Source organism: Myodes glareolus, chromosome 13 (genome assembly GCF_982192425.1).
Source record: "Myodes glareolus chromosome 13, mMyoGla1.1, whole genome shotgun sequence".
Taxonomy (NCBI): domain Eukaryota; kingdom Metazoa; phylum Chordata; class Mammalia; order Rodentia; family Cricetidae; genus Myodes; species Myodes glareolus.
Genome location: NC_142038.1, coordinates 63,621,143 through 63,642,765, shown reverse-complemented (window position 1 = coordinate 63,642,765; position 21,623 = coordinate 63,621,143). Strand labels below are relative to the sequence as shown.

Here is a 21,623-nt window from a genome sequence, read left to right as displayed (position 1 = left end):
TCCTCTCTGAGTGGGCCTCACTCTGTCCATGGGAGGTTTCACTGTGGTCGCCCCTTAGGTCACTGAAGTCCCTTCAGCACCACAGCTGAGCGGAAACCCAGAAAGCTGTGTGCAAATCAGCTTAACCTTGGGGCATGATCAGTAGCCCCCATTCTGAGCCTTTAACAATAGCAGTCATTAAAAGGTTATTAGGAAGCTGATGTTTCTACCCCAGAATGAAAAACCTTAGTCTTCCAGTGGTGATGATGGTGGGTTTGCAACAGAAGGCTGAGCCAGTCTCTCAGGTCGCCCTCTTCCTTGTTATTTTATAGCTATGAAAGCTTTGGGCTAGTACGGGGTGTGTGCACACAAAACGTACCGAGTTGGACCACGTATAATTTGCAAAACCCTAGATGGTGATTTCTAAAACTCTTAAATTAAGGATCCTTGAAGAATGGTCAATCACTAAATGAATTAGGCAAGAACAAGGACTTCTGGCTAGACCTTAGGACAACAGAAGAGCCAAGGATTTAACAAGCTTTAAAATTCATCTATTCCACCTGAGCATTTTCAGGTCAAAGGAAAATAATCTGAATCCACTAAAGTGAGTGATTTTGGAACCAGTTTCTTACTGCTCTTGCTTCCTTTCTCCTACTTGATGATTCTGAGATTGACTGGCCTCTGCTTTCTTATACACAATACACAAAGGTTGGTGCAACTACATCATGCCAACAGCATAATTAAAGGTCCTCTTCCTTCTATAGCTTGAGGCAGACTACTAACACATATCTAGAGTTGTGTCCCCTCTTCACATTCCAATGGCCCTTGGCAGTGGCAGATAGTCTTAGGAAAACTTCCCCAGCTTTTTCTTTAGACTGAGCTGTCGGCTGATGTGTGACTTAGGAGTCTCAGGATCTGAGAACCAAGGCAGAGGGAGTAACTAAAATCACTACAGTAAGACTCTCACTACAAAGCCCTGGCATTGCCTCTCCACTCCTTTCAAAGTTGCCAGTTGGGTGTTCAAAAGGCACTGGGCTGTGCCTTTGAAGTCCCTTGGCATTTTAGTGATTTACCTCATACAGATTGGAGAGCTGGTCCCACCACCCTCTGTTGTACCCCTTGTTCTTACACTCTTTTCCTACTAGACATACGGCTCACCCTTCCATTGGCTAAAAGGAAGAGGGGATTGTTAAAGATGCTCACCAACAGTCCTGGGAAGTCTTCAGGCACAATATCTGTGTGTTGTATGAACAAGCCTATCATCAGTGCTAGTTAGCAATTAGGTCAGAAGCAGGTCAAACAACAAAGTTAAAGACCACTTCATTTCATTCATGATGTAGTGTTCCACAAGGTCAGCTTTCGCTTTTGGCATCATAACTTCTTTGTAAAACCTGAATTATCTGCCCAAATCCCTTCTTAGTGTGTAAACAAGAGTTATCTATTTCTTTCCCATGTTAAATAAGCTGCTTTAATTACAGCCCATTTTCTTCCCTAGCCATGATGCCACTTAAAGGTACAAATGGCTAATTTCTTTTACTTTCAGTATTAAGAGCATGGTTTAAGAATTTCACAAGTATTTTCATAGTTATAACTTCTAATGGAGCAAAATATTCACAAAAATAACCCCTTTGGCTCTTACATATTCATCTAGACAGATCTTACTCTTCTTTAAATATTAGAAAATTGCTTATATAAATTATGTAGTGTGCTGAATACAATCTAATATACTTTTTTTCCATTTTCCATTTCTTATTACTGACACTGCATGAAGCCCTTTAGTACCAAGAGAAGAACACCTATAGAGCCACCCGCTGTGTTAACACCCCAACCAGCTCCCAAGGCCTGACTCTTCCCAGTGGGACAGCCTTTATGTGACATTTCTCTTGCCTGACTTGGTCATTTGGTTTCCTGGCTTATGTTTCCAGTTCAAAGGGAAGAAACAAAAGACTAATTCCTTGTGTCTGTTTTCATTCTTTTCAAACAATTCACTCACCCAAAGATTCTTTACTTAATGGTCCAGCTTTTAACCTGACTTAACAGGATGAAACTATGTTAGTGGCATTTATGATTTGATCTTTCAAAGTGATGACAAAATTACCCTGGATTCATCCTTTGCTTCTGAAAGGCTCTCCCTTGGCTGATATCTAAGGATGGAACTCATCCACTTTCATTAGCAAAATCAGGCAAATTCACCAATCAATACCTGGCACTGCCTTGACAATTTTTTCAGGATCTTCACAATTCCTATGTATGCTACATGAAATTCTATAAATAAAATAACCACACTCCGTGGATAATTTTTATTTCAATTCATTTATAAGCTAAGATTTATAAGTCTTCAAAGTCTTGATTTCCATATAAACATGTTAGCACATAATTAAAAAGCTAGAACTAGCAGTCTTCAAACCAAGTTCTAACATCCATATAAATGTGTTAGCACATAATTAAAACCATGGTCATTCCACTGCATTGACCTTTCTTCTCCTTCTGGGACGCTTTAGTTATGTTTACACATGTTCTTTACATAAAAGACTTACTTTTCTGTAGACTCTCTCGACAAACACAAAGTTGATACAACTTGATGATAACTGATGTGAATAAGAAAAATTGACTTCATAACTCAGAACTATGCTGCCTTTTAAGACAGCTTGCTGTTTATGCCAGCCTGAATTGATGGTTACTTAATTTTTTAAAGATATATTTATTTTATATTTCATTCATGCATATGTGTATGTGCCTGTATGAGTTTATAAGCACCATGTGCCTGCAGATGCCCATGGAGGGAGGCAAAATGAGGGCATAAGATCCCCTAAAACTGTGATTACAGTCTATTGTGAGCTACTAGGTGGGTGCTGGGAACTAAATCCAACTTCTCGGCATGAGCAGCAAAAACTCTTAACTACTGAGCTTTCTGTACATCCCTAGCCCATTTTTATGAATAATTTTGATTTGCATATTTCCAGAGTTTTATATTTCTGTCTGAGCTGTTGAAATGTAGGAAAATAAAATAGAATGTTTCAAGAAACTTTCTTCACTAAAGTTATGAGAGGACTTTTATTCCTGAGTTTGTCAGCTTGAGGACCTCATCACTATTGAATAAATTAGCGAGAAGTAGTTTTTTACTCTTGAAATCTCTTGAAGAAGGAACCGACTTCACAAGCATTCTTCACAGTCCATCGGTTATTTAAGAATTCATAGAAACTGGATGTGTGTTTTTTTAAATCTACAATGATTAAAATGTTGTTTTCCTTTTAACCACTGTGATATTAAATATTCTACATTCAATAAGATCAAATACAATCCTTTGATACCATGTTAAATAAGAGAAAAACAAATTTTCTTGGTCAGGGTTTAATAAAATATTCCAACATAAACAAAATTGTTTCAAAACACAAATTTCAGGTTTCAGTAAAATCCAATGAGTATCTATGTAGAATTTCACCATAAGACACCCCCAAAAATTTTTTCATTAAAGTAAAAATCATGACATCAGTTGTCAACCTTAAAAACTAGCAGTAGAATTTTAACTATATATGAAATATTTTGAAATTGATCCCCCAAAACCCATTAGTTGTCTCTACTGGTTCTTTGTTTTAAATGTTGCATTCAACATCAGAAGACATGCCTGAATAATTTAATAAGGCCTTGGCTTAAGGAGTTATTGCTATAATTTCTGATATTCAACAAGCAACAAGATGTTGAGGGCAGGGAACTCATTTTGCATGGAGGAGGAGAAGCAGATATTTCTCACAGTTTAGTGAATGGTTTGTGGAATCTGAGATCTGTTACAGACACATGTGCCCTCAGCTAGAGAAAATGGTTGGGAAAACATTGAGAAGAAGGAAGAAAACTGTGAATACTGGATAAGGAGTATGTGTTGAGTTCCTCCAGGGGGCGATGTTTACAAAGCTGTTTTGGTGGAATAATGGAAATCACAGAGAACACCAACTACAATTAGTTAAGGGGGTTATTGGCCATAATGGGAAGCTCCTTAGAGCTTAGGGGATAAAAATCAATATCCTGAAAAACATCATTAAGATCATAGGAAAATCAGGTCCTCTAGGACATTAATATATTATTTTTAAAGTCATAGTTATCTGTTGTGGGTATTGTAACAATCATTAATAATAATGTATACAATATTTTAAAGTTGCTAGAAGAGTAGATTTTAAATATTACAGATACACAATGTAAGAATGTAAAATCTTTTGGGCTACTGACCATCTCCCTAATCATGACACAGTGACTTATTATTAGTTATGAATGCTTGGTCCTAGCATAGGCTCATTTCTTACTAGCTCTTATAACTTAAGTTAACCTGTTTCTCTTTGTCTACATTTTGCCTCGGGTGTTTTAGCTTTCTTTTGTTCTGTATGTCCTTCTCCCTTTCTTGCTCCATGTCTGGCTGATTGACCCTGGGCATCTCCCTCTCTTTCTCCCTCATTCTCTTCTCTACTACTTTTTCTCCCTGCCCACCAGCTCCACCTATCCCTCTACTGTATAGCTATTGGCTATTCAGTTTTCTATTAGACCAATCAGGTGCCTTAGGCAGGCAAGGTGAAATGAATGTAACATATCTTTATGTAATTAAACAAATGCAGCACAAACAAATGTAACACATCTTTAAATCACTGACAAAGGCAGCAGAAACAAATGTGACACTCCTTCACATAGTTAAAGTAGTATTCCACAGCATAAACAAATGTAGCCCGTCTTTGTCTGGTGAAAATAATATTTCACATCACTAATTAGCTTGATTTAATAATTTTACAATATACACATACATCGAAACATCTGCCCCTTTCTGTAACTTAATTTTAAAAGCAATTTTATGTGTGTGCAGTTGTGCTTTTCAAACATGGCAATACTTAAAAGAAAGGATGCTCTCCTAATAAGCTGAGTGAAACTATCATAACTTTGACAGCTCTTTGCTAGACCCTTAAAGAATAAAATCTGACTTAAATGGACCAGAGACTTTACTATCTAAGAAATAGTTGGTATATAGTATTGCAACCTATACAGTTTGATACTAATTGTAATGTATATAATTCTGATGTGATAATCATGCATTCATTTCTGCAGAGGGTCCGGCCTTCTGCAGGTCAGAGATGCTGGAAACAAGATGTAGAGTCAGAGAGAAAAACGCACGGACTTCTTTCTGAAGTTTCTCTTCTATTTCATTGTTCTTCCTGCTGCTTACTCTATTCTTTCCTGTACCCCGCTGTTTCCCTTTTTTCTCTTTCCTGATGACCCCTTCTACCTCCCATTCTACATCATTCCTAGTGTTTTCCTTCTAACATCTTTATTTTTCCCCTTACAGCTTATATATCTCAGTAAAATCTTTCAAGCAATCTAAACATTACAACGTGGTTACATTCTATTTTTCAAGTAAATGGTTACAATGAATATGTGCCAAAAAAAAACAACATGTTTTCCATATCCCTTATGTGACTAAACATTTTTCATGTTGCAGGTAAAAAACAAATTACCCCAAAAACCCACATACATTCATATCCAAGCAATGTATTACAGGTTACAGAGTGGAAGCAAGCAATGTACTTTTCTCAGCCCGTCCTTTTACTGGAAAGCTGCTTTTCTGCAGTTACACAAAAAGGATCAATTATTTTATTATTTATCTTAAATGGTAATCTTATAAAAATCTTAAAAGAATCACAAATCTAAACTTTTATATATATTAAAAAATCACTCAGCTCTACTTTAAATCCTCAAGGTGCATACCCACTCATCAACAGTTTTTCTATGTCAAGAAGCTGAGGGCAGAAATGGGTAAAGGAATTCGTTAGCAGCCAGCAATAGCCAGGCCACCATTGCTTTGTTCCCTGACCTCGGTGAGTCCCTCACTTAGCTATTCAAAGTGTACCTTTCTAAACTTTAAATTGTTCCTCAAGATTTTCTACCTCAAAGCTATTAACAAAATCATCTTAACCTGGCCTTCCTAACAATCTACATGTCTAAATTCTTTCTAAATAGGTGGTGGTGAAGTCACCAATCTGCTCTAGCAGTAATGACAGGAAAAAGTCCATGATGATTATTTTACGTACCACTAACACTGCCCAGTGAGGGGTGAGAAACCCCCTCAGAATTTTCATACAACCCATAGATATGAGGGAAGTGGTGGCCGGAAAGACAACAGTCGGAGCTGTGGGCTCAGCAACAGCATGAGGTCCTCAGGGCACATAGTCCTTGGGGCTTTGCCTCTCCAATGCTCACTCAGGCATGGCTTTGCCAACCACCCAGCCATGTTCCATGAGTTCCAATACTGACCGCTGCTCCTCTCACACAGCCCCCAACAAATTCTTGTGTTTTTATGATTTCACTATGACAGATTACATAGTTTTAATTTATTTGTAATATCTTGTATGTGATATGAATCTATGATATATCTGTTCACTATGCCATGATTATAGATGTGACTTAGAACTTCCCGGAAATTTGTGGCATCCCATAGTGTAGATCACAATTGTTAAATATTTGTACCTAGAACAGCCCAGTGAGAGATGCGTCTTGTAAACACAGATGGTTAATTTTGTATTTTCCACAAATGTGAGGACTCAGTTTTAAGTCCTACACTGACATATAGGCTACATTACAAAGGTTGACCTTTAATAAAAAAAAAAAAACATGTTGAAACCTTAAAAACTGTCATTTAAAATAGTAAACAAAAATTTTCCTCTTAATAATGTAAAATGTCAAAAATTACTTTGATCTCTCCATTAGATAGCTATTAATGACTACAGAAAAAATTGCATTATTAAAACTACTTCAATCTATATTTATTTTTATCTGAAACTTTGCTTTGTAGCCTCATAGCCAAGACCAGGTAACTTACGTCATTGATAACAGTGAAACACATCTGGTATGACAACTGTCTTTTGGTAATGCTCACATCTGTATTCAAACACATCTGGTATGACAGCTATCTTTCGGTAATGCTCACATCTGTATTCAAAAGTGACTGAAGAACTTAGGGACAACCAAAACACAAACATTTTTCTAAGATTGATTTTATTTTTAATTACGCATGTGGGTGTGTGTGCCATGTATGAACATCTCCATGAGAGTGCTAGTGCCCAGAGAAGCTAGAGGAGCCAGCTGCCCTAGATCTAGAGTCACAGACAGCTGTGAGCCACCTGATAGGAGCACTGGGAAGAAAACCAGGGTCCTCTGAAAAAGCTGGGCGTGCATTTAGCAGCTGAGCTATCTCTGGAGCCAGGAAGCCAACCTCTTAAGAGACGTCTAAACCCTGGGAGGGCTTTATGAAGTATTAGGCCATTTCTGTCATACCCTGGAATAAATGTTAGATGGATTCTGGTCATGTCAGCCATACACAATGTAAGTGTTTCTGGTTAAGCAAATAGTAGAGGTCAAGTCTGAGGTCATGGTAGCTATTATGGCTCTCAAAAGCGTCTCTTCTCTTAGATAAACTCTATGGAAATCTGGAGACATCTTGAGCTTTTCAAAATCCTAAGCTATCTGTGCATATAGAGTGTGGATCTAGACTAGGGCGTGTCTGATGCCAGTTTCTAGTCTCGATGCGTCGCTGTGTTTACGCTCTTCTTGGCTTTCCCATCTTATTAACTAGCTCTCCTCCCAAGGACAGTGAAGTAGAACAGAACAAAATGCTGGCTAGGGCTGCTCCAGCCTTTCTGAAGGGCAAAGGGTAAGTTCAAGCCAGAGTGTGCTGGGATCCTCGGTTAACTCAACTAAAGATGGTGGGCTTTTGTTGTTGTAAATGGTTTGCATGTGAAAGACGATTTGACCTAGAATAGTGGCTGTCTTATAACTCACTAATGGCACCAAATTACTATTCCATGCAAGCACACTTGTGCTGTTACTTTCTCTACTTCCCTTTATCTTTTATCTTTATGTTACATGACTAACTCAACATCCCAGAAGATATTTGGTCTTTGCTGTGACATGTTGATGTGTTTTCCATGCTGAAAAGCTCCTTGGTCTTTGTGGTTAAAGAATGCAGATCTGTTTTCTAAAACGTTACTCAACATGTTGAAAGTTAGAAGAACGAAGTAGCAGATTGCCTTGCATGGGTTTTGCTTGGGTTTTTCGTAGAACATTACGTGGTAGTCTCCCTTTACCGGTTTGGTTTTCTGAGTGCTTTTCCTACCACAGACTCACTCCTACTCTGTCTTTATTTCTGTCCACCTCTCTTAATTCTTCTTTCCTCCTCCCCTCTTTTAGGATACAGTACAGCCTGAATGTGGCAGACAGGCTAGCTGATGAACATGTTCTCATTGGGTTGTATGTCAACATGCTCCGGAACAACCCATCATGGTTAGTGCAACATGGTTAGGCTTAGCTGCCAGCCTATCCTTCCAGAGGAGAACAGCCTGGGTTACTGACTAACAGTCTTGGCAAGGAGTTAGGGTCCTAAAAGCCACAGGTGAACCAGGAACTTTTCACCTAGTTCAATTAACTAAGTCTTTGTGATGCTGTTCTGAATACATCCCAGCCCTGCATCACAGAGTTCTCATCCTCACTTTGTCTTAGCTAAAGTGAGAACTGGTGGGAACAGATTCGATGATAACCATCATCATGCAGTAATCACAGAAATCAGAGGCCCACCAGAAGTTTCTAGGCCAAGTGCCACGTTACTGCAAGAGGGAGATGGTTCTTACTTCAAGGGTATGAAGCTGATCTGAGAAACAATGTTTTATGCATTTAAGATAGAAGCAAAACATCAGAAAACAGGAATCATTTAGCAATGATAGCATGGGAGAAGTTGTCTTTCAACAGTTCTCTTACTGACAAATAGATCAGAGTAGCCATCCTGATGAAGCCGGCTTTCAAATCACAGAAAACATAAGGTTTATTTTAGATAGATCCAGTATTTGCGTGGATCTAGTGTTAAGATAAAAGCATTTGCAAAGCTTTTCTCTCTTTTAACTATGACATGAGAGACTAAAGTTATTTCTCTTAAGTAATAAACATTCATTTGAAATTTAAATGAAAGTAAAAGCAGACCATATTCTTATTGCATGTATGTTTCAATTTGGTTTGGTCTACTGTTACAAATGTAATTATTCAACAAATTCTTTACAAATATGTTTTTAAAAACTCCAATTGTGTCTGAACTGAGAACCTGTAGGCTTTGTGGTGTTATAATAATGAAGAGAAGCTATGGGTCCCATCCCCATAACTTGGTTTACACATCCAGTACAGCAGCTCCTTTGCCTTTGCTTTATTGCAAGGCTTCTGTCTTAGTGTCTCTTCTTATCACTGTGCCCAAATACCTGGCAAAAACAGCAATTTATTTTAGCTCACTGTTTCAGAGAATGCAGTCCATGCTCACTTGCAACCATGTCGCTGGGCCCATTGTGAGACACAATAGCATGGTGGCACATAGCATGCAGACAAATGGGAACACAGGAAGGGGTCCGCATGAGGTGAAGATCCCATGGACCATCTACTAGTGGTCTACCCCTTCAACTAGGCACCCACCTCCTGCCTTTCATCACTTCCCAACAATGACATCTTGTGAATCCATCAAGGGTTAATCCATTCATTGTTTCAAAGTGTCTAGAATCTAGCTGTCTCTGGAAATATCCTAACAGGTACATCCAAAGTGTCCTCTGCTCCCCTGGGCATTTCTTAATGCAGTCAATTTGATAGTCAAAATTGACTATCTTTTGAGGGGAACCAGATGGAAAGGAGGGGTCATTAAAAGGGGGAAGGTGAGAATAGACAGGATAGAGTGAATGTGTGACCACAAAACATTGAATGATCAAATTGAAAGGTCAAAATTAAATAATCCCCATAGTGTCTATCAATCACACAACAGATACACATCTGTGCTGTGGCTCTCACCACTCTGTCATTGGACTGTAATTCTAGAACATTCTCCTCCCATGATTGTTTGAATACTTCATTCCTATTGCTTTTTCTGATTCCTCAGACTGTTTTTGCATTATTGGTACACGAGAGAATCTTATAACTGATGGACTAGTGAACACAGGATTGGTACACGAGAGAATTCTATAACTGATGAACTAGTAGACATTATTTGTCTCAATGGGTATACATAATGTGCATGTTAACTGTAATATATATATATATGTGTGTATATATATATATATATATATATATATATATATATATATATACAGCTGCCACACTGGTTTAATTTCATCCTATCCTTGAAGATTCAAAACTTGAATCTCCACCTTGCTCAAATTTCCCAAGCCTCTAAATTCAGCAGTGTCTCCTCCCTCCTAACTCAGTCTCTCAGAGCTACATATTACTTCAGTCTTATTTACAACAAAGATAATATCCCAATGCTACACAGGGACTGAAAAACCAAAACTTAATAATGAATTACTTTTTAATACTTTAAATACTGTCAGTATGGAGCCAATGAGAAGATAGCAACAATGACTTTACTCTGTCCTCGCCTGAGTAATTCTCGGCATGCTTCAACTACTTCCCATTCCTTTGACCTCTTCTTTATGAAGGTTGCAAGAAAGAAAACTCCAAAGAGAAAAGCTTAGAATTTGTCGCTTTCCTCATTTTCTGTACTCAAGTGATTAATCTTACTGACTCTCTGGTCACTTTAGACCACAGGAGCTGTCCGGCAAAAACACCTTACATCTGCTTGGGAAAAGTCAGAGGGGTTTGCATGATATAAAGCAGGTCATAAAGCTGGATGGGTGAGGCTGACTCTGTGGGAATCGCTGCCTCCATGTTGCTTAAAGTTTGTGTCCTTATGAAGCATCAACATCTTCAGATTGCTCATATCTTTCTCCTTTTCATTTGCGTTTGGTCAGAAGTTAGTATGGTAAGATGCTGGCGCCTGTCGTGATAATAGAGGCGAGACAAGGATCTCTCACCAGTGCAGGCAGAACCCTTTGCCCTCCGTTATGGTAGGCTAGAAGGCTGCGCGGTAACAAGTAATAGCACTTGCCTCGTGGTAACTTCCCTGGTCAAGTTCTATGTGTGTGGCTTCTCCTCATCCTGAGAGTAAGCCCACAGAGTAAATAGACTCATTCCTGTTAAAAATAAGATGTCATTTTAGGGACCTTACCCCTTCTCCCTCATCACATGCCTGCTAGCTAAATAGCAAGCAGAGATTTTAAAGTTTGTGCATCCCAGTCCATAACCACTATGCTGCATCGCTTCTTACAGAACCCTAGTCAACATGTGTCCTCTGGACAGCTCCCACAGATAGCACTTCCATCTAGCTGACAGCCTCCATGTGCCTGCTTACCCAATCTGCATTTCTTAGCATACTATCTTATTTCCTTTTAGCAAATATTTTATGCACATTATCAATAAACATAGTGGCCACTAGCGTGTTACCCCTTATGAATTAGTACCAAGGTTTTTATTTTTATTTTATTTCATTTTAATTTTAAGATTTATATAGGCAAGAATTTTCTCTTTGATCTTTTTAATGGACCGAGCAGCCTTGCTAGTAATAAGTCTTAAATTTATAAAATATTTCAAAAATTACAATTTTGCCACACTACACTATTTAACTTGCTTCTTTAGAAGGCTAATTTTCATTTTACTGATAAGAAAATGTAGTCTACACCCTTGCTAGTCTCTGCAAGGAGTGAACTCACCAGGGCAATGTAGAAGAGTTCACCCTGGTAGTGAGGACAAGGGTGATCTGGCAGGTTAACCAACCCTGCAACTACCGAGGCCCAGAACAAAAGTTATGAGTTAGCTTACCCCAACCTCCACCCCATCTGTGATCTGCTGGAGCACATGAAAGGCCAGTCCTATGGAACCAAAGCTACAGGATCTCCACAACACAGGGCAACAGCAGGATAACCAAGAGAAGTCATGGTGAGAACCCAACATTGCTAGAGTAGCAGAAACCAGAGGCTTCGAACCAGACCAATGACTCTTTGCAATGAACACTTGACAGTAAAGATGTATGGACAAAGGGGTTTACTGTGTGACTAAATGTCTCACTACAACTTCCATGATGAGCCTGATCTTCCCTTTTCTCTCCTTTTTTTCTCTCAAATTTTAATTTATTTATTTGGTGTGAGTGTGTTGCAAGGGCAGAGTGTGAATGTGAAGGGACTGGAAAGATACAAAGAATAAATAAGAAGAAAGAAAGAAAGGAAGAAAGAAAGAGAGAGAGAAAGAAAGAAAGAAAGAAAGAAAGAAAGAAAGAAAGAAAGAAAGAAAAAGAAAGAAGATGTGAGGAGCTTAATGTAAGATGTACGGTGTGATCCAGGCTCCAATGCTGATGAGGGCTTGCATGCAGGTCTTCTGACTCTGGAACCCATCGTCTCTCCACCCTTACTGAGATGTAAGGAACCCTATATCAATTACATAACACAGGAGAAGCTGGCTTGCTCATAAATACTCTGCTTCCAAGTTAAAGAAATCCTTAAGCCAAACAAGTAAATGGCAGCTCAATGAAAATGCCTGGCTGTAGAAGGATTTTTTGGGGGGAAGGGGGGAGGAACCAGCTAACAAAAAAAAAATGACACGGAGACTTATTAATTATAAAATTCCAGCCTGTAGCTTAGGCTTGTCCCATTAGGTCTTATACTTAAATTAACCCCTTGCTGTTCATCTCCGTGTTACCATGTGGCTCGTGGCTTTTATCTCTGATTCTCATGACTTTTATCTCTTGCTGCCTCTGCCTCTAGCTGACAGCTTCTCCTTTCTTCTTCTCTGAGATCTCTCTGTCCCCAGAAGTCTCACCTAAGTTCTTCGTCTAGCTATTAGCCATTCAGCTCTTTATTAAACCAGTCACAGTGACACATCTTCACACAGTGCGAAGGAAGACTCCACAACACAGGATGTTTTGAGCACTGTGTGGTTTGTAAGGGCCTTCTCCAGTGAGAGAGGAGAAGTCTCACAAGGAAACACAGAGACCTTGTACTCTCTTCCCTCTCTAAAGCTTACCAACTACCGGACATGCCAGTGACTTATGGAAAATATCTCTGGCAGTCAGAACAAAAGAGTGAAATCAAATCCAGGACTTCTGCCTCTACCCACAATTGTGTCTAATACACATATTGTTTGGGTGGTGTGGTATGTCGCTCAGAACTCTGTAAGGGAAAGTTATGGTGGCCTATATCTCTAAACCCAGAGCTGGGAACTGGAGCCTGGGGAATCCTGGGAGGAATGGTGGTGGGGTCTAACCAGGTTCAGTGAGGGACTCTGCAAAAAACATAGCGAAAGGCCGTCAACCGGAACTTGTGTCCTGATCAGTTGCTGCCTCTTGATTAGATTCACGGTCTCCTCTAACAAAGTTACAAGTGGCTTGTTCTTCTTCTTGAGTACCAGAATTGTACATTACACTACAAGTAGATTTATTGCTGACTGCCTTTGTAATGCAGCTGATTTTAAATCGTCTCCCAGGGCTGGGAATGTCGCTCAGTTGGAAGAGCGCTTGCCTAGCATTCATGCAGCCCCAACATTACATACACTAGACATAATGATGTTGTAGTCCTAATGCCCCCCAGAAGTGGAGGCAGAAGGATCAGAAGTTCAAGGCCATGCTTAGCCTATCAGTGAATTTGAGGCCAGCCTGGGCTACATGAGACCTTGTCTCAAGAAAAATAGAGCAATAAAATAAAAAAGTTTGACAATATATTATGTTGTGGGAACCTCTTCTTGAAGGGCACCAGTCATGTGAAATTAGCACCTCAGGCTTATGACTTCATGTAACTTTAAATGTTTCTTTAAAGGGCTTGTCTATAAAGGTAGCCATAGTCTAAAATTAGTAGGGTATTGGGGCTACAATAAATAAATTCAGAAGAAGATGCAATTCACTCCATAACATACTCCAACCCAGTACCCACTTACCCTATATGTCTATTTTTAATGTGTAGGCTAAAGTATGATTGATATAACTTTTGTTTATAACTTACCAAGTTCTGAAGTTAGGGTCTTAAAAAAGAAGTTTGGATACATTCTTAAGAGGGGCCACTGTGATAATTTCTATTGCTATAATCTAATAATATTGTTTCAGGAATTCCTGCCTTTTCTTTGCAAACCACTCATTCAAAAGCCCTGAGAATAAACTTCAAACCTTAGCTCTTTCCCTCCCCATTCATTAGTCATATGAAAACATCGGCCAGGCCGTAGGATTGCTTCGTTCTTTTCTACCTCAACTTTCCTATGCGCACTGTCTTCCAGTTTCTTCAACAGTACTGTCTATCCATAACATTTATTCTCATCTACTGGGAAAATATAGGATAAAATCTTATTTAAAAAAAAAAACAGCAGCAAGAACAAAAATCTTCCAGGCTGGTGAGATAGTTCAGCTGGTAAAAGTACTTGCCACCCAACTTGATGACCTGAGTTTGATACTAGGAACCCACATGGTGTAAGTAGAGAACTGACCTCAACAAATTGTCTTGTGCTCTTCACATGTGTGCTGCAGCATGTATGTGGGCACACTTGCATACAAATACACACGCACACACACGCACGCACACACACACTTTTTTTAAATCTTCTACTTAGGAGTTACAATACTTCTTGGTATATAACCCATTAACTGCTTACATTTTGATAGAATAACAGCACATCAGTCTTGATAACCATCTGTAGTGTCTTTATCCAAACAGAAAAGAAAAGGCTATTCAGAGAGAAATGAAGTATTTCTTCTAAGAATGACATCATGGTTTTCACTAACTGCCCCCCTTTGGAAGTCAGGCTCACTCATTCATGAAGTCAGAATCTAAGAAATGGAACAGACCTGAGTTCCCAGAAATCTTTGCAAAACTTCAGTTTAGTAAGCCCTGATTGGGTGTCAACCAAGATCCCAGGAAAGCCATCAGAAACCCCTTGTAAAAGATGCTGATTGTGCCTTTAAGGTAGAAATTGAAGACCTTTCAAAATAATGGCTCCTTCCACTCCAGAATGCAGCCAACAGAGCAGTACTGCCCGTTTTAGTACAGTGTCATCTTGTAGGTTACTGACTGTAGAGTCTTCAAATGAACAGTTAGCACTATAGAAAGTGCTAGGGTTGGTATTTATTTTAATGATCTACAGGTTATTGATCATTTATTTTCAACTGCATGTAACTGAGGTCTTGTAAAAATGGAATTTATCAGAAGAGCATCCCATTCACTGGTGTGTAATTTGAACATCCTGAAAGGCTCATGCAGGCTCATGAATCATTTGTATGCAGAACCAAGTAATGTATCACCCCAGTGCTCATTTATGCCATGTTGGGCGAAGAAAGGCCCAGAGTATGAGTTATTGCTTATGAGACAGAATCTCGTATCTTTATGGCTTACATTGCCAGGAGGCTTTTTTATATAACCTTCATACTTTATTTGCTTGCAGGTCATTCATAAGAAAAAAAAAATACTTTTACCATGAAGTTTTTTGTCAAGGTTTTTTATTACATTTTTATCAAAGCACTCACACGCACTCATGACAAAGTCATTTTCAAGCACTGAAATAGATGAGCGTCGTGAGCTCAGAATACTGGGTGCTTTACCCTGCACAAACTTTGCTGAATTAGGCAGCTATCCTCTAACACACCAGCCAGAAAATGACAGATGTGTTAAAATCAAACTAAATGGTCTATTAATAGATTAGGCATTTATCTAAAGCAAAGACAGGGTAACTTTTCCCTTCTCTTGAACTTGTAGGAAGAAATATGGCCATCTAAGCCCTACATAAGGCAGATATTACTTATTGATGCACATCTGCTTCCAAGCATTAGCTTTCCATAAGTAATTCTGGCATATTCTGTTAAAATTTATGTTCAGTCAGCATTGTGATTGATATTATACGTCACATGAATTCTGCATTCTAGAATTTTCTTGTGTCAAGAAAATGCCTGTAAAATATCCAACAGTTGCATGAATATCAGTCAAATGCTCATAAAATAGTATATTTTATATGGTTTAGATATAGTCCTTATTTCTGGTATGCAGATGTTTTATTTAAATTGTTAGGTTTTCTAGATTGTTCTGCTCAGGGATCTTCTAAAACCAGGAGTATCATATTCTGAAACTTCATTAAAAATGCAGATTCTTGGTTACGCCCCCCAACCTTTGGCCAGTCCCACCCCAAACCTTAGCCACTCCCACCCCCTCAAACCTTAGCAAGCCCCACTTCCAAACCTTAGCCAACCCCACCCCCAAACCTTAGCCAGCCCCACCCCCAAACCTTAGCCACTCCCACCCCAAACCTTAGCCACTCCCACCCCGCCAAACCTTAGCCAGCCCCACCAACCCCGGTAGAGAGCTCAGAAACTAAAGTTTCACATCGCCAAGCAGCACATTTAGACAAAAGTCTGAGCCTCCCTGCTCTGGGTGGTTCAGAGAGCAGCTGAGATGTTTTTTAAGAGACAAGAATCATTCACGTGATTCACAAAGTCACTGAGAGACAAAACAACGTAGTAGCTAAGATTTTGAGCACGTGGTGTGCCCCAGACAGCGTGCTGACTGGATGCTTACTGCAGGGATTACCTCAGATGGACAATCAGGGAGAAAACCCCCTTTCTGTGCCTGGAGGTGGGTTGGTTGAAGTGGAGGACTCAGGAATGTCTACTTACAGTAGTCCACAGAAAAGGCTAAGTCTGGAACGGAGCTGTTGAAGAATAAAACTTGTAGGATTGAGAGGTGTAAGGGAACAGAGATTGGGTGGCACAGAGGATAGTCCAGACGCCTGGGCAAAACTTTTATAATGACAAATTCAACTAAATAGGTTAGGACAGACAAGCCCCTCCTAGTGAACATGAAGACATCCACTCATCTCACTTTCGAACAAAGTTTAAGAGATCGTGCCGCACATCATTTTACGTGCAAATATACACACAGAATAACTGTGCATCACTTTATGCATCTGAGTCTTCACAATGGGAAACTCTTAACAATACTGACATGGGGGGGTGTTTTCATGAGCAATCCCAAGTATCATCATTATTTATTTTTATATATTTCTGTATGTGAGTGTTTTACACTCACCACATATGTGCCTGCTTCCAGAGGCCAGAAGAGAGTATCAAATCTCCTGAGACTGGAGTTTCAGATGGTTATGGATGTTGTGTGGGTGCTGAGAATTGAATCCAAGACCTCTGAAGACCAAGAAGAGCCAGTGTCTTAACCGCTGAGCAATCTCTCTGGCCCTCATTGTTTTTATTTTAAGAATAAAAGTGGGAAGGGCCAGTGGAGAGTGATATAAATATGCTTGCGAATGGGAAGCAGTTTCTAAGCTTGATTCTGACCTCATCCACTCATAATAGTGGAGAAAAACAAGTCAAGAACTCTCCACTAATGAGATAATTGTCTCACTGAACTTCCCTCGGTGTCACTCAAATGGAGTCTCACATACAGGGTTTCAGAAGGTGAAGGTTTCTGAAATATGAGAGACCCATACTGCTTGTGCTTGTACTACTTTTCAGGGATTCAGATAGTCTTATTCTAGGTGAGCCGTTTCTATGACGTGATAGGAACCACTAAATACTTCTATCAATGCCCTTGGGAAGCATCACTTAATCCTATGTTTTTAGAAGCAAATAAAAAGTCTGGGTTGCCTGGGAAGTAGCATTATAGTTAGCTCTAATCCATGTAAGTCATCCTTTCCAGTGTAGCATATTACCCTAGAGATTAGCAAATTAAGGTAACAAGCATCAGCTCACAGTTTCATGAAGGAATCCAGGCTTGGCTTTGCAAGATTGCCTTGACTCAAGGATGTTTGTGAGACGATGGTCCATCTCCCCTCTCAATCTATCAACAGCAGCGTCACCAGTAGGGATTCATTCACAAAGGTCCTAGGTGATTTGGGTTCTCATTATATTGGCAGATTTATGACATGGGATTCAGAGTCCCTTAGGACAAGTATCACAAAAGAGCTCAAGAAATAGGTCACCCAATATGGAAGCCAGTCTTTTAAAACTATATGTAAGAAGTGGCATTCCATGCCTCTGCCATATTCTTCTGTTCATTAATGTCAGTAAGTGAAGATCAAAGCAAAGAAATGAGATTACGTAAGGAAGTGGGCGCCAATAGGCAGGAGGAGTCATTGGATCAACAACATTACAACTGGGTCTTTGCCCTTCCTGCATCTTTCCATATTTCTAATGTTGCCACCTTTTGACATGAGCTATTTGTAAAATGAAATAAAAATATGAAAACAGTAAGATTAAATTAAAGAGAAAGTATTCTTATATCTGAAACATCAAAAAAGTCGCATTACTTCTCATAGGAGTCATTATTATTATTATTATTATTATTATTATTATTATGTTGATGTTTTACATTTACATACCAATCCCAGTTTCCACTCCCTCTACCTCTCTCCTCCCACACACACTCCACGCCCTATCCACTCCTCAGAAAGGGCAAGGCTTCCCATGGGGAGTCAGCAAAGTCTAGCACATTGCTATATCTATACTGAGCAAGGTATCCCTCCAAAGAGAATGGGCTCATAGGAGCCTTCTTAGTAAGATAATTGAACTGACTGGGCAAAGGACTTAATATTGATCTTCCCAGCCACATATTAGATCATGTCATGAACTCAAGTTGAAGATCATTAATCTAAGAGATATTTGAGAGTTTGAAAGTCTTTGGCCTTGAAATGGCCAAAACCCCTAGCATTGATAGGAACGCACCAGTCCCTCTCAGGGGCCTAACAGTCTCCTGTTCGCTTTGTTCTCTATAGTATGCTTGAGAGTTCAAACCGGCTTGATGAAGAACACAGGCTGATCGCCAGGTATGCGGCACGCCTGGCAGCAGAATCCTCCTCATCCGTAAGTAGAACAAAAGGGCAGCCCTGTTGGCCTCCAGCATCACTGAATTTCAAAAGCCCCAGTCCATTGTTATCATTAAACCTGGTGCTAATTAACAAGAAAGTTGGTGCTTTTTTTCCTTGTTCTCCTCTTTGTTGCTAAAATTATGATGTCTTGGTAATGAATTTTCAGTTTTAAAAATATGATAGCCTAAGGAACCAAGTCTCTACGATAGTGTGGTATGCCCAGCTGGAAGCCCCACACCTCCCCTTTACCCAGCCTTGCACCCAGATGTGAGGACCTGAGGAAGGGCTGTTTGTTTTCCGTTGTGTAGCTATATAGGAGATCTGCAGAAGAGTTTGCTCTTAGAATGAAAAGAAGTTCAATTTTCTGTTCTTGTCCCTGCCCCATCCCATGGAATGGTTTCTTCTTCCTTCTCTGCATACCCATGACTCCATCTCACATGTGAACTCACGTTCCTCATATTAAATAGTGCCAACTCCGTGTTTTTCAGCAGCCGACTCAGCAGAGGAGTGCTCCCGACATCTCCTTCACCATCGATTCAAATAAACAGCAAAGGCAGCTGATTGCAGAACTAGAAAACAAGAACAGGTAGGGCTTGGGGACGTGTGCCTTATGTGTTTGGAGTTTCCTTACAAGCCTGTTTAAGGGAGGATACTGCAAGTCTGTGAAGATGGCTGCTGGAGCTTCATTATAAAAGTGTGTGTGTGTGTGAGTGTGTGTGTGTGTGTGTGTGTGTGTGTGTGTGTGTGAGAGAGAGAGTCCGTGTCTGTGTGTGCCTGTGTGTATATGTCTGCATGTATGCATGCATGAGTATGTGTGTGTTGTGTGCCTCTGTGTGTGTGCCTGTGTATGGGTGTGTATGTTTATGTGCATGGATGTGTCTATGTCTGTGTGTATTTGTACATGCCTTGTGGGTGGGTGGGTATGGTGGGGTGTATGTTTATGTGCATGGATGTGTGTATTGATGTGTATGAGTGTATCTTTCAGAACCATTAACATGATTAATGTTGGAAAACTCTGGACAGAGCTCATTTCCCCCTTTTCTAGTTTCCTTAACAAGCTATAGTTCAGGAAGATCTTCCAGAGTCTGAGGTAGAACATGTCTCTGTTGCTCAGGGATGAGCAGGAATCCAGTCAAGAAGTCCTCCTATAGGGTTAAAGAAACACTCAGGGTTGCATCACCATCATTCCATCCAAAGCATCCAATCCAAAAGCATCCAATCCAAAGCCTCTCTTCATCATCAGGTCTTCTCTCTGCTCAACCCAGATCAACACCAATGATCCTCTCTGCAGCACCTCCCCCATATCTACCCACTGTGTCTCTACCACCAGCTACCAACCAACCTGCCATTTTTGAAACATAAATCATATCATATTTTCCCCAAGACAAAACCATCTTGATTTCCCATGACATTTTGGATTAAAACCCTCTCCTGTCATCATGGCGGGCAAGGTGCTAGCTCCCTGGAGTCCTGAATGCGTTTTCAGCATCAGTGCCTGTGACCATCACACTCCAGCCTCCTGTGACTGCTTCACTTCCTCGTAGCCCTGCCTTCAGCCTAGGGAGCTTTTCTGTGCAGCTCTGCAAGACAGTCCCTCAGCATTATCAAGGGCATCACCTGGCTTGTTGGGGTTTCTGTCCTGCCCGGTACCCCAACAAGCCAGCAAGCCCCAAGGAAAATCACACACAGGACTCCATAAGATTATAAACTGATTGGCCCATTAGGTCAGGCCTCTTATTAGTCCTTGTAACTTATATTAATCCATTATTATTATCTATGTTAGCCACACGGCTCAGTACCTTTCTCAGCATGGCAGTTTACATGTTGCCTCTTTGGTGGTCTGCGCAGGAATGGCGGAGGGAGCTTCCTGCTTCCCAGAATACTCCCGTTCTCTTTGTTCCACCTCTACTTCCTGTCTGGTTTTCCCGCCTATACTTCCTGCCTGGCCAATCAGCGTTTTATTAAAATATGATTGACAGAATACAGATAATTCTCCTGCACCAATCACCCCTTAAGACTACTTCCTGTGTGTGTGTGTGTGTGTGTCCTCAATGTCTGAAATAATCCTACTTATGCCTCCACTTTTTATTTTAACCCCACCTTCCATGAACGAAATGAACATTCTCTAGGAACAGAGATAGTGCCAAAAACCTGCTTGGACCCAGGAGTGTACCTAAAATTGTAGGTGCTGGATAAATCTGTTTGAATGAAAAAATAGCAAGTAGCCAAGGCAAAGCTTATACCCAGTTCTGAGTAAACTCATCACGGGAACTTGTCCATTCTGTATATGCCTTGGAACAATAAAGAATGTTTCAGTACTTTATCCCATTCACAAAGCTGATGTCATATTTGATGTGGCAGTGGTAAAGGGGGAAACATCATTATTTCATGCCTTTAGCGTTTAACCTAAAGTGCTTGGAGAAATGATCAAAACATCCTTTAGTATGTTGCACATAAGAATTAAAAGAATTAGAGCAATTTCATGGATTTTCTAATAAACGCTCCTTTGATTGAATTGTCTCGGAACCTGGCTATCATCAGCAGCAGACCACAAACCAGAGTGGAGGTGCTGTAAGAGCTATGACATCATGACTTCATGGCCTTTGAAATCACTCCTCTCTCCTGACCCCACCCACCAGACAGATATTCATTACAGGATCCCTCTGATTTATAACGTGGTGGGAAACAAGAATCAGGAAGGGGGAAAGAAGAGGCCCTGTGAAAAATTAGACAAGAGGGAAATAGAGCGACAGAAGTCAGGATTTGCTCGGGGTAGTTACCAGTGTGTGACTTGTTATCTGGTTTAGGTAACACTTGTTACAGATGGCGTGGGAAAGCAATTGTGTGGAATCACAGAAAGCACTGATGAATGGATTTATTTAAAATGAGCAAAGACACCTAAAATCCAAGGGAATAAAGGG

General features: G+C 40.1%; 1 protein-coding gene across 13 annotated transcripts in view; it reads left to right on the top strand.

Moving 5' to 3' along the window:
- Dtna (dystrobrevin alpha) overlaps nt 1-21,623 on the top strand; it is a 373,587-nt gene that overhangs the window by 316,534 nt on the left and 35,430 nt on the right. For 7 of the 13 annotated variants that reach the window (XM_085700061.2, XM_085700062.2, XM_085700067.2 and 4 more), the window contains 4 exons: nt 7,583-7,660; nt 8,197-8,289; nt 18,610-18,697; nt 19,191-19,288. In XM_085700061.2, the coding sequence (XP_085556187.2) occupies nt 7,583-7,660; nt 8,197-8,289; nt 18,610-18,697; nt 19,191-19,288 (357 nt within the window). The remainder of the gene's footprint in view (nt 1-7,582; nt 7,661-8,196; nt 8,290-18,609; nt 18,698-19,190; nt 19,289-21,623) is intronic. The other 6 variants (XM_048442633.3, XM_048442652.3, XM_085700066.2 and 3 more) reach the window with 3 other exon arrangements.